Source organism: Martes martes (assembly GCF_963455335.1).
Source record: "Martes martes genome assembly, chromosome: 17".
NCBI lineage: Eukaryota > Metazoa > Chordata > Mammalia > Carnivora > Mustelidae > Martes > Martes martes.
In genome coordinates, this window is record NC_137905.1 from 27,456,097 (window position 1) to 27,472,099 (window position 16,003).

The following is a 16,003-nucleotide window of genomic DNA, read 5'->3' on the forward strand; positions in this document are numbered from 1 at the left end:
ATTACGTTAACAAAATCCAGAGAAAAATTAATCCCTAGCAGTTCCTTAATGGAAGAGAACTAAAGACAATCAGAAATACCCCCCTTGCTTAGTTTCAGTGATTACATTTCAAAATTACTAACTTCTCATTCTAGCCTTCGAGCTACAAAGTATGTGGCAACATTTTCATAGTGGGCCAACTGGAAAAGCACCAAATGTTAAATGAAGTGGAATACAACAGTTTCATTTCACAAAGCATGCTTGAAATGCCTGGGATCTACAGAGTAAGTCAAATCACGCTCCCAAACACAGTCCCTCCCACTGGTACAGAGAAATCCCCAACACACACACGTTAAGTCTAGACAGCAGTATCAGAACGGTGCTCTTTTAATGTTCTCAACTGCTATTCCCAAGACAGCTCCATTTGCTTTCTAAACTTCATTTTTTTTTTCTAAGCAGGAGCTTATTCTGAGCCATGCACGGGTCAAAGGGCAATGCCAGTGGAGGCCGCCCTGCTGACTCCGCATGGCTGCTTCTGGATGCACCATCTCATTCACCATACCTTCTGTCCTTGCTGTTCATGTACTCCTGGAACCAGGTTTTAAACTCTCCCAGCTGGTGCTGGGCTCGGTTAACCACCTGTGAAGCGGCAAACAGGTCCCCACAGCGCATGCAGTAATAAATTAATGCCCACACAGGATGGCCTTCCACTTCTCCATCCTAGAAGAGGAAAGATGCTCAAATAAACAGGCAAACGAAGCTAGCTGGCGGCTTTTTCCTTTTTTTTTTTTTTTTTAAAGATTTTATTTATTTATTTGACAGACAGAGATCACAAGTAGGCAGAGAGGCAGGCAGAAAGAGAGAGGAGGAAGCAGGCTCCCTGCTGAGCAGAGAGCCCGACTCGGGGCTCGATCCCAGGACCCTGAGATCATGACCTGAGCTGAAGGCAGAGGCTTTAACCCACTGAGCCACCCAGGTGTCCCTAGCTGGCAGCTTTCTGATGCACTCACCTCTCCTCACATTAAAGTCATTTCAGTTTCAAAACAACCCTGCTAGGTGCAGACCATTAACAGCATCCTCCCTTCCTGTTTTACAAACAAGGAAACTGAGGCAAAGGGATGTGAAGTAACCTGTCCAAGGTAAGCTGGTAAATGCAGTGTGGCTATAGAGTTTTTCCTCAAGAGCATTACATGCCCCAGGTGACTGACAGCCAGCCTGTGGGTTCAGCATAGAATTCTAGTAGCCAATATCTGGGTGACATGTTCTGTGACAATTCACAGACACTCATCCTTGCAACCCCCGCAGAGCAAGGGCTGAAGATGTTTACTGAGCAATAAGAAACCATCAATATTGCACTTGAGTTTATAAAATGTTGATACTGAGACCAGTCAGATGGATACTGGCACTCTCATTCATTCCTCAGTTCATCCACTGACTACTTTGGTTTCAGACACGGTATTAGGCAGGCACTGGGGAGCTGAGAAGGCGGCCCCATTCCCAGTCTCCCTGAACTTGAGCTTATCTATCCTCAAACTGGTTTTGTCATCATCTTGGCAGCCTGCGATTACTTTTCTCTCCACTTCTCCCCAACTCCTCCAGACAGGTGGGTCTCAGATTTCCTTTCTCGGTCCCTCAACCGTTTCCCCCACTGGATTCTTTCTAAAACCGGATCCAATTGTGTCACTTCTAAACCCCTTTGAGCTCTTTATACTGGTACTCCAGACCTACACCTGCTGGCCAGATGTTTGCCAAGCCCTGCCACATGACTGATATGCGAGATACTCTTTCCTGCCTCCACGTACGTGTTCATGCTGTTCCTCCACTTGAAATACCCTTTTCCAAGACCTCTGGCAGATAAACCCCTACTCTTTGAGGGCAGTGCAACCCCTACCTCCTTTACAAAGATAGCCTCCTCTGTATCCCACCACCCTTGGTACAAAGCTCCAGTTTAGTGCCTTGCACATGGTATAAAAAACTGTAATTCCCCCAACCGGACTAGGGGCTGAACGGTCATATTCTAGGAACTATATCTAACTCCAATCTTTCAGATGTCTGAGCCAGCAATCTCAACAGTCATCCCTGACTCTGCCGGTCACACCCACATCCAAGTCTTCAACAAGTCCTACAGGGCCTCCTTTCCAAATACGTCAAGAATCCAGTGACATCCTCCCCCCGTGTCTTCCCCCGCTCTGAGCTGAGCAGCCACTCCCAGCCCAATACTAGCCTCCCAAGGCTCCTGAGCCTTCCTCCTAGCCCCATACTCTGGTCTCTTTGCCATATAGCAGTTTACAGATGTTAACTTCATTTTAACTGCAAATGCCTATCTGAGAGAGACTGCTGCAGGCATATAACTCATCACACAGAGAAAGATGCCAGTACCTGAAGTCCAGGCAAGGGAGCCGGAAGTTTGATGTTCAAGAAACTTCGAACCAATTGGTAAGTCCCAGGCACCCCGCCTAGCTGGGCCTGATGCAAGTTTCCAAAGACAGTCACAAGGGTATAATTCTTATAACTGGAAAAATTGAAAAGAAAAAAAACGAGAGAGGTTGAAAACACATATACATATCTGTGTACCCACTACATCCATGCCATGAGACTGTGCACTGCACAGGCAGGGCCTGGACTTCCAACCTCACACAGAAGAGGAAACCGTGCATGTGAAGCAAACTGTATCATTTGTTCAGTGGGGAGCAAGCCATTATAAAGATTTCTCATCACTGTGGATACTCAGAAGAATCCCTAAAGGAACATAACTGTTGGCTTCCAATGCATTAAGGCCTAATATGCAGATTGCTTCCACTCACAGCTGAATGCTTTGGTGAATTCTTTTTAAATTTTTTATTTTGAAAAATTTCAAACCTACAAAAAAATCAAAAGAACACTCCAATGAATGCTCATATACCCTTTACCTAGATTCAGCACTGTGAACATTTGTGTACACATTTTTTCTCTAAGTAGATTATGTACATATACATACATATATACACACACACATATATACACCCACTTTTTTTCTGAACCATTTGAAATCCATAAAAACAAAATAAAACCCTTCTGCAAAAATACAGAAATAACAGGCTACCTCATCTGTAAACACTGCACCATATATCTTCAAAAAATGAGAACATTTCCCTACTCAACCTCAACACCATTATGACACCAAGAAACCGAACAGTAATACAACATTATTGTCTAAAATATAACCCACACTCAAATTTCCCAGTAACGTCCTTCATAGTGTGTGTGTCATAGTCTGTGTGTCTCTCTCACATCCAGGATTCAAGCGAGGAAATGCATGGCACTTAGGTGTCCTGCTACTTCCAGTTCCTTTAATCTAGGGCAAACCTACAACCCCTTTTCACAACACTGACCTTTTAAAAGAATCCAGGCCAGCTGTCTGGTGGCATGTCCTACAAGCTGGACAATTTCCTCATGATTTGATTCAGATTCAACTTTTTTGCCAAGAATCCCACACAGCAGATGTTGGTACTGCCCACGGAGCCCCACCACGGGGCAGGTAATATTCGGTTTGATCACTTGGTTAAAACTGTCATTCACCAGATTTCACCACTGTAAAAGTACCTTTCTCTTTGAAACTGGTTAAGTACCCTGTGGGTAATACTAAGGAGTCATGTGGATATTCTGTTTACCAACAATCTTCTACCCAATATTTTCAGTTTCCATTGCTGCCCCTGCTGAACCAATTATCACACTGATGGCTGCCAATGATTTTCTTTCTTTTTTTTTTTTTTTTTAAGATTTTATTTATTTATTTGATAGACAGAGATCACAAGTAGGCAGAGAGGCAGGCAGAGAGAGAGGAAGAAGCAGGCTCCCCGATGAGCCGGGAGCCTGATGCGGGGCTCGATCCCAGGGTCCTGGGATCATGACCTGAGCCAAAGGCAGAGGCTTTAAACCACTGAGCCACCCAGGCGCCCCTGCCAATGATTTTCTATCATTCCTTCTTCACTTATGTGCTAGCATGCATTTTTAAACCCTGCAGATCCCTAAAATCAGTACCGTCTTTAAAGTGCTTCCACACTAAGATGAAATGGTTCTAGTTATAGATATCCAAATGTGGGGTTAATATAATAAAGAACTTTCTAAATATATTTCTTATCCAAAGCAAAACAGACTGACTCAAAGTCAGGTGCTCCATATGCACAAAGATATTCAATACTGGATTAAGTAAAATAACAGAATGAGAGTATGTGAGAGAGACACAGAGAGAGAAACATCTAAATGTCAATTACACCCCCCCCCCCAAAAAGACTCACTGGAATTTGACAGTTACCAAAAATTATACTGACAAAGAATTAAAAAAGCAAACTACATAAAACCACGTATTGTACACATTTGACTTGTAAGTATAAAAAGAAAATAAAACAAAATATTCATGTATCAAAAACGGGGGGAAAGGAAATTGAAAAGGTACAGGAGCCTCTGGATGTGGCATAGGGGGCCTCTTCCTTTTCTGCAGTCCTTTTGGCATTTCCCTCAATTTCTATAATAAGCATGTAGCATTCTTAAAATGAAAAATAGACAAAATTCAATTTAACAAATGTAGTGAGTTCCTCCATCACTGAAGTATTTAAAAGCAGAGGCTGGAAAAGAGATTAGAGAACCAAATCCTGTGGCAGCTGGGACAAACGGATACCCACTACAGTCTCTTCCAAATCCTGTGGCAGCTGGGACAAATGGATACCCACTACCCACTACAGTCTCTTCTGACTTAAATTAAGACAACCCATGTGCTGATAAAGGCCTAAGTTAAAGAAGCAGTCTGAACTTCTTTAGGGCTTGAGAAAAATATAGCCAGCCTCCTGTTTCAAATTTGGAATGCAGCAGGGAACAGATCAACCAACCCTGTATTTTCTCAGTATTTTCAGCCTTATATGTAAAAACCATTTGGGACTGGGTCTACTTTGCCATGCCATGCCAGACTAGATCTGCTTTGGCAAAAATTCTTTTAAAAAGTGAGTATAACTGGGGCACCTGGGTGGCTCAGTCGATTAAGGGTCTGACTCTTGATTTTGGCTAAGGTCGTGATCTCAGGGTCATGGATCAGGCCCCGCATCAGGCTCCACACGGAGTGTGGGCCTGCTTAGGACTCTCTCTCTTTCCCCCTCTGTACCACCCCTGCAAAACTCACTCTCTCTCTCTAAAAAAAAAAAAAAAAAAAAAAAAGAATATGATTATCTTGAAATAGTCCTTTTATCAAAAGGGAACAATGGATTCTTAAAAAATATGCCTCAAGGGAGGGATGCCACTAGAATGAAAGGACCATAAGGTTACAATAATTGTGGACAGGAAACTTGCAAGCAGCTCTAGTGCTGCCAAACGAATTAAGGGGAAAAAACAATTTTAAAAAACAAAATTAAATAAGTGAAGTGAAAAGAGTAATAAATGAAATGGGATGACTTACCAGATACAAAACTAAGGAATGCTTGACACCACTGGTAAAGTCAAGCACGAATGTTAAGGAGTAGATTTACTAAAGAAAAAGCGGTCACGAGCAGTCATATACCCATTAAAAAAAATAAAAATAAACCAACCAACCCTAAAGATTCTTATATATTCTAAGAAATTTGGACTCTTTTGCTACATGTAGCAATACTATAATATACATTAGGATCTTTATGACTGCAGACCAATAACCAAAACTTACATTACAAAAATTTAGCAAAAGCCTAACAGAATACTTTATAAACTTTTTGGTGCCAATGCAAAAAAGAATAAAAACAAAACAAAAACATCTGGAGGTCTGGATTTTTCTTAACAAGGGAATGGAAGCTAGTGAGTTTATGTCTGATGGTGTTCATCTCAGGTAGCAACTGTATAATTACTATAGCATTCGGTATAAAAACCTATTCTCTGTGGTACCAATTCTGAATTAACTCAGCTCATTGACAAGGAAATTTAGGACTTCCTAACCAAGGATTATTTTGTTGCTAAAGGGCACTGGCAGCTACAGACTCAATGGAAAGAGCTGCCATTTAGCAAGTGTATTCAACCCTGTTTTCTCTTTTCCAAAGAGCAGAGAGGGGCCCAGCAGCCTGCCTCTGAAATAAAGAGGGTCTGTTGCACACTCATGACAACCCCTGCCGGCAAATTCAGAGCTGGAAGGAGTGTCCGCAGGGAGGAAGGAGTGGCACAGGCCCTACCAGTGAAGGGGACAATAGTTAGAGTACAAGGGCACAGGCACAACCCCCTTGGTGACCAACTCCAGTTAGTGAAGAGGTGGCAAAGCAACCCAGGCACAAATCACAGGCGTTAGCAGCTGGGAAGGATCCAGAAGCATAGGGATTAACAGAATAGAGCCAGAAGGAAAATAAAGGTTCAAGGACTGTTCCTAAGGCTTGAAGGTGGTAATATTGCCAGGTGTAAAACTTAAAATGCTCAGAGAAAACAAAAGAGCCTAAGGAGTAAGGACTGAACAGCATTAGGGAATAGGATCCTGACCTAAGGCTGTGGCCTGATAATCCTGATGTCTCCAAACTGAGGGCCAGAGAGAGGAGAAAGAGAAAATGAAAAGTCTAACAACGCTCCCACTGACCATGATTTTATACTGCTGCAGACCCAGCGCTGGCAAAGCAGTGCTTCTGAAAGCAGGACTGGCTCTCGCTATGGAGCCCTCAGCCCGAGACTGCGGAAGGTCTGAGAATGTGCTGACTTGTGGGGCCTGTGAAGCCAGCTGCGCCCACGGCCACCTTACCTCTGCTCGAGGTATGCCAAGGCCTGCCTCACGAACTCCATGCGCACCTCCACGCTGCTGCGGCTCTTCAGGGCATCGCTCGCTGGCACCAACAACACATCTGTCATTTGTTTCACCATGGTCCACAGGTCAGAGATGTTCTGCACGTAAAGGAGACTGCACGTGACAATGCTGCAGGGCCGGAGAAGCAGCCTGGCTCTTCACGGCTCTGAGCCCAGAGGCAGAGAAGGCAAGGCGGGGGAGAGGTTATCAGCTTCCATCTGAGGCCCTCAGGCTTAAGCTCACACGCAAGACACACCTCAGCCCTGCTGCTGCCAGCCACTGATGTGAGCCCCCCTGTCCCCAGCCGGCTTTCAGAGCACTGACTGTGCCAGGTCAGCCATAACCACCCACAGGATGAAGACCGCACAACAGTAAAAGCAACACTGAATCCCAGGGGGTCATCCCTCGCAGAGGGTGAATACATGTATGATTGTCCAAAGTCCTAGAAGTCTCAACTCAAGTAGCTTCATTTCAGTCCTTACAAGGTCGTTTGAGTTTCTTAAGGCTTAAAATACAGAGTTTAACCTAAATAATATAGGTTTTGTCTCCCAGAGACTCTCCAGGGGCCACTGGTCTGACCCCACTTCGTGTCTCAGCCTCCCATCCTCCTTCCCACCCACTCCCTTCAAGAGACGCCTCCGTGCCAGCCTCCCAGGACAGGAACGCCATTCTCTCCATGTTATCACCACACAGATGGGACTCCCTCTCCCCAGAATCCTTCTGGCTGTAAATCTCTCCTTAAAAATGGATTCCCTAAACGCTCTGCAATATTCTAAAGTTAAGAATCCTGGAAGACAGCACTGACTGTAGAAAAGCAGGTGTACACTTTTTCCAAAGGAGGAGAGAAAATCCTGTTCTGTCTCCCACAGAAACTAAAACTGTAGAAAATCCACCCAAATGTGACTCTAGGTGGTGAGATGGTAGATGGATTCTTAACTTTTTCCTCTGGATTTACTTGCACTGCTTTATATCTTACTATCTTAAAAAAAAAAAAAAAATCAGAGGCATCTTTAAGGACCATAATCCTCCTCCTCCTCCCCATCTGTGTATGAGTATTTGCTTCCATTATGTCCTTCCCTCCTTTTACCATTCCTCCTGGCCACCTACCCATCCACCCATCCATCCACTTTCTTCCCCCTGGGGGGGAGAAAACTGGCCACAGATAAGAACTGGGGGACAGGAATAAGCAATAAAGATGGGGAGTCAGGGCGGAAGGGAACCAGCAGCCTACACACACCTAAAGACCACGTCTGAGTAACGTTGAAGGGGCTCGCTGATGCGAAAACCACATCACCTTTACAGTTTGGCTCATGCAGAATGGTCTGGTAGTTTGAGGAGGAAAACCGGTGAGGGAAGAGTTGAGTCCTGACAGGACTTCAAAGCAATACAGCTCAGGGAGACCTCCTATGACCATTAATTGATCCTGGCTGGGCCTTCTAAAGATGCATTAAAAATACATGTACGTGGCATCATCATCAAAATCCACCCAAAGTTATTTAAAATAAAACTCTGAAGGACAGTTAACATTTTATTCCACGGAGCAGGGTGTCTCTTGAGCACAGCTCTGCACCGTCAGCGAACTGCTAATCCCATCTGAACAGCAGACTCGGCATTTCTCCCTGGGTTAGCTCCGGGCACTACCTTATCATCCAGCTCTGCCACCGAAGCACAGAGTTCCACCAGGTTAGGCTGCAGGTGTCCATTCACAATCTTCTCGTTATAGATATAAATCTGAAATGAAAAGCAAAATAAATGGCACAATTTCTATTTTCTCCTCTCCTTTTTAAAACCCCTTGAGGCAGTTCTGAAGCCGGCTTCTGCCCAACGGTCAGGAGAAGCTTCGGTCAACCTTTCCTTCCTCAGTATGGCTAAGCCATCCATTCTGCCTGGAGGGTGAGGCCTCTGGCCAGCTTCCCAGATATGCCTTTGAAATTCATGCGGCAGCACCAACACATCAAAGAGAGCTGCTACCCTGGCCTTCCTAAGAGCTGAAGAGTGGAGGGAGGGTGGTCTTGGTAGAAGAGGACTACAGGCCATGCCGGGCTTCTCTGCCCACCAGACCCTCTGCCCCAGCAAGTATTGGCCAAAGGGGAAGATGAGATAATGGGAAGACTTCCACTGCTGCTGCCTAAGAACCTGAGGCAGAGTCTGGTAATCCTTCTGGCAAAAGGACTGAAAGTCCCCAAGCCGGGGCTGGTGGACTGAGAGTGTAGTGTCAGACTGCAGCCCTCCACATGGGTTAGAAGAGCAGCTGCTGCATGTGCGGGGTACCAATTTCTCCAGGAAAGAATCCCTCCTCCTTAGGAACATTTTCTTTAAGAAAAAGTAACTACGTGATGTTTAAGGTATGGGAAAACCACTATTACTTGGACTTTTATTTAAAAAAAAACTACAACAGTGATGGTAAAAACTTGTGGGTTCTATACTCTTCACATCTGAAGTCCTTGTCCTACCAAGGACTGAACAAGGTAGTGAGATTAGACGAATCAGGACCCCACTGAACCTTATTTCCCTCTACTTTATCTGGGGGATGGTATCATGTAGCCCCCAGGGGCACTACAATGATGAAATAAAATGGTTTTTAAACTACAAGGTGGTAGTTATTCACTCAATGTGCATTTATTAGGAGCCTTCCCTTTGTAAAGTACTTTGTTCAACACAAAGATTCTGTCTCCACTGAAGGGGACAACCCTATAAAGAGATATATGACATGGTGTCCTAAATCTAGAAAATGTTAGCTTCACGGAGTCTTAATTTCAAAGATATAGAAGAGACACAGTTTCTCTACTCACAAGCTTATTATTTCATTAGGCCTGAACTCTGGTGGTGGCTGTGGCAATGGAGGAGTCATCCATATAACAAAGGTGAAATTTAAAGGATGGATGGGCCGCCTGGGTGGCTCAGTGGTTAAGTGTCTGCCTTCAGCTCAGGTCATGATCCCAGGCTCCTGGGATCAAGTCCCTCATCGGGCTCCCTCAACCTGCTTCTCCCTCTGCCCTCCTTTCCCTCTCTGTCTCTCATGAATAAATAAATAAAATCTTAAAAAACAAACAAAGGATGGAGATGCAGCGGAGAGAAAGAGAGAAATCTAAATCTGTTTTCCCTTCAATCTTGATACTATTTTGTGCGGAAGAACAGCAAATGATAATGAAACGCACAGGCAGCCAGCACTGTTTTATTCAAAAGGTCAATTCCAGGTTTGTCCTGTCTCCTCAGGGCAGTTTCAGTCCAACAGCCCTTGTGCTCACCACTGAGCATCTCAGTCCGTCTCCATGCTACTGCATAACCATGATATGCAACCAGAACCACAACCCCCAAAATACATGAGCTTCTCCAGGCCCGTATCTGAGAGTGGTAAGTGCACCATGCTTACCAAAGCAGAAAAGCATTTAGAAAATTTCTATCAACAAGGGGTGAAGAAAGATTTCTCATAATACCATCAGCCTACTGGGTAACTCAGTTAATAGAGAACTCCATTCGCTAAGCAGTGCAATTACTTGAGGCTTTACTGTACATGGGCTACTGCCAAATGCAAAATGCGATGCGTTGGTCAGTGTAGAGGGCAGATTTCCATTTCCCTAAGTCAAATGTGAGGCATTTTGTTACCCAATTTGATGGAATTCTCCAGTGACCCAGGTAGTAAAATATTAACTAGTCCCCGGAACGAAAACCCAATTTGTTTTCAAGGTCTGACTTTCACATGAAGTCTTGGTTCTCTTTTACTCCCAACAGTGCTCACATAAAATTTTCCTGGGTCTGATCTCTGAGAGCATGCTCACCTGCCGGGCGTAGGCCATCTCAATGCTATCCAGAGAGCTTCGACCAGGGGGTCCCACATCACTGATGTAACTTGGCTGTAGGTAAATAAACATGCAGCGTTGTGATTAAGAACAGCATTTAATCATGTAAAGAAAAAAAATATCTTACACTTGTCTTTAACAAAGCTATGAGAAGTCTCTTTCATACTAAGACTTCTTAAAAACGAGGAATTGAGGGGGTTTCAATAAGGACAAAACTCTCATCCCATGAATACACAAGAAGAGAGCAGGCATGAGACCCAACTCAAAAAAAATGGGAGGCTAGATAGCTGTAAGGATATCTCAATGACTGTTCCTGGAAATGCACGTCTTTCCAACGATCGGATCAGTCTCAAGCCCCATTTCCACCCCATCCTCTCCCTCCATGTCCTCACACCAGTGAAGCCGTTATTATCTGTGGGCCTCCTGTTTCCATCAGTCATATCAGATAGCTGAGGGACTAAAGTATAAAGGGTTACAATTCAGACATTTCCGAACCAAAGCCGACCCTAAGAGAACAGCTGCTGATTCACTTTATACATCTGAAGACACAAAGCTGGTCTAAGTTGCGCAGTCATTGATTCATTCAGCAAATGTTTGCTAAGCACCCGCCACATGCAGAGCTGTGTGCAAGGCTATCCCCACAGGGATGACAACAGGGTTGCCCATGGAGCCTGGCTCCAAAGAGCTTCCCATCTATGGGGAGAGTTAGACACAAACATATGGAAAAATTTACTAGACTTTTTTTTAAAGAAAGACTAAAGTTAATCTTTAGTTAAGCTCCATTTCCTACTGTAAACAAGTATGGGTCAAAATTAGGTATATCCTATCAGGTATATTCTTAAATTTCTATATTAGTTTATAGTGTACTATAGCAAATTCTTTTAAGTTTCTTCCATTGAAAGAAAATTCAATGCTGTATTCTCTAAAACAAAACAAAACAAAAAAAAGGAGTTTAAAGCAAGCAGGTTTTCTGGGAAACCAACAGAAGACAGCAGCAGAACTTCCTGGCACTAGCAAAGCTGGCAAAAGGAGTATTTGTGTGGGCAAGTGCTGGGAGTAGGGTGCAGAGGAGAGGGGGAGGAGGCAGAAGGGAGAAGTTCTGAAGAGTGGGTGCTGAGCTGTCAGGACACCTGGGTTCCAGGAGGGCCACTTTACTCCCTGATTTCGGGGTCTGGAGCAGAGCGCATTCTCTTGGAGCCTCAGCTTCCCCTCAGTCAAATGAAGCAGGTGTCCCAGACAACCTTGGAAGGTCCTCCTTGGCTCTGATTTTCTGCAGTCACTGCTATTAAAAGCCTGAAACAGTTTACTGACCTTGGCAGATGCTGCTATTGACTGACCCAATGATCATTTCAAATCCCCACCTTTCACCTCCACTCCCTGCCACCTTTCCATCCAGCATATGGAGTTTAAGACACCTAATGGTGTGTTGGTCAATGTTTTACAACCGACTTGGGGAAGGGGCCTGATGTGTAGTGTCTGCTGGTCTCTGTGATGTAGAGATTCCCACCATGGCAGATGTCAAGCTATCCCAAGGAGTATCAGCTAGACTGCCAACTTTCTGGAAATTTACCTCTACACAGTATTGAATATACCGTTCCCCAGCTTCAGCTGCAGGTGGGATCGGCAGCGAGCCCTAGTTGTGGCCTATGAGATGAAGCACAAGTCTGGAGTACATTTTGGGGACAGCTTCTGCTCTTCCTGATGAAGGGAAAATGAAGAGCCTGGCATGGCCTTTCAGTCCCCCTCGGCGCTCCCCAGTGTGAAGGGACGCACAGAGCTGCGGCAGCCAACCTGTGAGCTAAAGCACGTGAGGTGCCATGGAGGGTGGCGTGCACAGACAGCCAGGCGCTGGGCCTGGCAGCCGCACACAACAACTGAATGAAGGTCCACACTCTCTCCACACCCACAGACTTCTTGTTAGGCGAGAAAAAAAAAACCCTTATTCAAGCCGCCAAAACTGGTCTTCTGTTACTCACAGCGGAAAGCATTCCTGTCCGAAATACAGAATTAGTGAGAAGCACCAGGTGACAATAACGGCTACACTTACCGAGTACTACTGTGCACCAAGCACTGTCTGAATTCCCACAACCCTTATAATGCGCTTTTATTACGTCAACTTTACAGATGAAGACACCAAAGCAGAAAGCAGCTTGCTCACGGTCACTCCAACAGGAGGCAAGGGAGCCATGGTCAGAACACAGTCTGGCTCCTACGGGTCAGTCAGAGCACTCCAGGGCAACTTTCCAAGGACAGCCATCAAAGGCCGAGAGGGCCGTGGGTAGCAACCCTGGCTCCACTACTCACTACCACGTGATCTTAGTTGCACACAGTGCTTCTTTGGAGCCTTGGTTTCTTTAGCTGTAAGACAGGAGCGGTAATGGTAACCACCTCGGGTTTGTGACCAAGATGAAGCAAGGAGAAAAACAGTACTTACCTCACAGCACGGTTGTGAGGAATAAGTAGAAAGAACTCAGCACAGGGCCAAAAGTTGGCCCCAAAACACTATTGCCACCTTTTAAACAAAAACATAAACAACTATAATGAACACAGGAATAAACCCTACCGGACAGATGTGGACACTACAGAAACTAACCTAAAATATTTTACTTTGTGCTGGCTGAAAATTCTCATCTCATTTTTCTAAAATAAACACATATTCCTTGCATGAACAGAACCCTCCAGCAGCTCATCCTCTCCTTTTGGACTAATTCTGAGTGTTCCCAGTAACACAGAGTTGAGGACTATTCTGTTAGCCAGACAGCCACCCTTCTGGAACAGAACCAACCATGTGAAAGTTGATGATCCCAAAGTCTTTTTAAAAAACAAAGCACTAAATCTATTAACTCCAGTAGCCTAATTGACTAGGAGGATAAGAAGGGGAACACAACACTAAAACACTTCTGCAAGGACATAGTTGTTTCGCTGCATATACGTAAACAGCCTTGAGAAATATGTTCCCGTACTAAAACCTAACTTTTAAAATTATCCATTTAAAAAGTAGTTGGTTTTCAGCCTTCAAATTTCCATTTAAATTAATTTTGCCTAATGCTCTTGTTTTCAAAGTTACCTTTCCTTCATTTGCCCTTGGCCACGTCTCCATCACATGGCACATAAAGTCAATTATCCCAGCCACAGGATGTGTACACGCACATTCCTGAGCCCAGGAACCAGCAAACATTCACTGGAATTTCAAGCCCAGGAGCTGCTTGAAAGCTGGGAAAGCAGCTGCCAGTATGCCGTGTGGGAGTAACATTCCAAACCCCTTGGACACTTGGGTCTCTCGGCACTGGGGCCTGATGGCACCACAATAGGAACAACCGGAGCAGGGAATCAGAGACCAGAAAGGCAGGGAAGATGGGAGGGCAAGGGACGGAGGGCAGCAAGCGGCTCACCCAGGAGCCTGGAGATACGGTAAGTGAAGAAAACAGCAGGGAGCACAGACATGAGAAGAGTCTTCTCAGAGTAGACGGTAACCCCCAAACAGTAAGAGAGCATTCCAGATCAAGTAGGAAGTGGCTGGAGGATGGCAGCAGGGAATCATAAGTTTTGTTAACCAACCACTTTTGTATAAAGAATATCCAGGTATAAATAAAACTCTTTTCCCAAGAAGGGCAAAAAATATATATATGCAAATACTACAAAAGTACCAAAGTTTTTAATTTCCAAGTATAATGTTTGGTTTTATATAAGCAAAATGGAACCAAAGTCATGAATTCACTACAGCTGGCTATAAAATCAGTACACAGAAGTCCAGTACTACTAGGAAAAAAACACCAACTGGGGACCAGAAGACCCAGGTTCTAAATGCAACCCAACTGTGTGAGGTTCGGTAATTGATGTAGGAAAGATGATGTTAGGGTTTGAAGCCAATGGCCAAGAAAGAATTCTTGAGGTGTCTTTTGTGCAAAATGGGGGTTTATTAAAGCACCAGACCTGGGCAGAAAGAGCTGCTGTGGGGGTCCTGAGGGGTGGAATAATACACCTAAAAGTTGGGGGGGTGGTTAAGGAAAAAGGGAGGTTTCAAAAGAACTTTCATATGCTAAAGAGGACCTACAAGATATGGAGGCCTTCCCATTGCCAAGTTAAGGTTGTTTCTCTGCTCTAGCAAGGCATTAACATTAAGATAGCTGGGAGATTCCTGAAAGAATGTCACACAGGTCCCACCCAGGAGTGGGGGGTGGGGGGAGGTTGCAGGGCGTCAGCTGATGCTTTGTCCTCCGCTTGCCTTCTGTTCCCTCATCAGTAATGACTTCTATCATTCTTCACGGACAACGGACAACGTGGAAAGGATTCTTGGGCCATTTATACTATGAAATCTATAGAGCCACTAAAAAATGGCAGACACCCACATGTACTAACCTAGAAAAGCCTCCAAAATAAGTTCTAAAAATTCAAAACGTAATGCTAAGTTGTAGGATCTAAAAGATAAAATTGTGTCATTTATGAAATGAACTGACACGGATCAGCTGCAGCTGTATGTGTAACAGTGCACACAAATGCGGGAGAGGGAGCTGGCAGGACAGCCAGTGCACGCCGCTATGTGAGGTCATGCTTGGGTGCCCGGAGGAGGAGAGCGGCAGTTTCCGAAACTGCATCTATATCCTTCTACCATCGGAATACTGTGCAGGAAGGTGCTCATGTCTGATACATCATAACGTGAAAACGAAGGGCCTGTATGGGCTTTTTAAACTTCTTTTTGAAAGAATAGCAGAGCACTTTCTATACTTGAAATCCTACTCACATTCCAATATGTGAAACATATCGTCCCCCCAGGAAATGACCAGGGAACCATAAAATACAGTTTGGAATCATCTAGTCTAGAGTTTACCAACTCAAACTCTGTTGGTCTCTATTTGACCACGTTCCGCTGAATCTAATACATCATCTATTACAAGACATGTTATTTATGTACCACCAGGAAAGGGAAAACGTTGTCAACTAAATTATGACACTGGATATAAGACACACCCTGATTTCAAAGATCTTAAAATGCCAAAAAGTTCTGTGATTGGGAATTGATGAAATTTTGTATTATGTCAGTTATCAAAATGAGAAATTATATTCACTCACTGTTGGTATATCACAGTATGAAATGTTACTGTCACTATCTGCAATTAAGCTACAACTTAGCTTTTCAATGGAGCCTGTTGCTTGCTAGGCTGTCATTCTCCAGACAATACGTTAAGAAACCATTTACTGGGGTGCCTGGGTGGCCCGGTCGGTTAAGTGTCTAATTTTTGGTTTCAGTGCAGGTCATGATCTCCCAAACAGAGCCCAGCATTGGGCTCTCTGCTCAGCAGGGGGTCTGCTTCCCCTCATGCTCTCTCTCTAATAAATATATAAATCTTTGGGGGGAAAAAACCCCATCTATTGACTACGTCTAATACCAATGCAGGCACCAGACCGTACTGAAGTCAGATAAAAACTGACTTTTAAATACTGTTTTAAAAGTTGGCTAAGATATATC

At 44.4% G+C, this 16,003-nt stretch overlaps 1 protein-coding gene across 3 annotated transcripts in view; it reads right to left on the reverse strand.

Moving 5' to 3' along the window:
* NUP93 (nucleoporin 93) overlaps positions 1-16,003 on the reverse strand; it is a 110,913-nt gene that overhangs the window by 12,240 nt on the left and 82,670 nt on the right. For all 3 annotated transcript variants that reach the window (XM_080828033.1, XM_080828035.1, XM_080828034.1), the window contains 5 exons: positions 10,516-10,590; positions 8,378-8,467; positions 6,695-6,834; positions 2,359-2,491; positions 542-699 (listed from right to left, as the gene is read on the reverse strand). In XM_080828033.1, the coding sequence (XP_080684159.1) occupies positions 542-699; positions 2,359-2,491; positions 6,695-6,834; positions 8,378-8,467; positions 10,516-10,590 (596 nt within the window). The remainder of the gene's footprint in view (positions 1-541; positions 700-2,358; positions 2,492-6,694; positions 6,835-8,377; positions 8,468-10,515; positions 10,591-16,003) is intronic.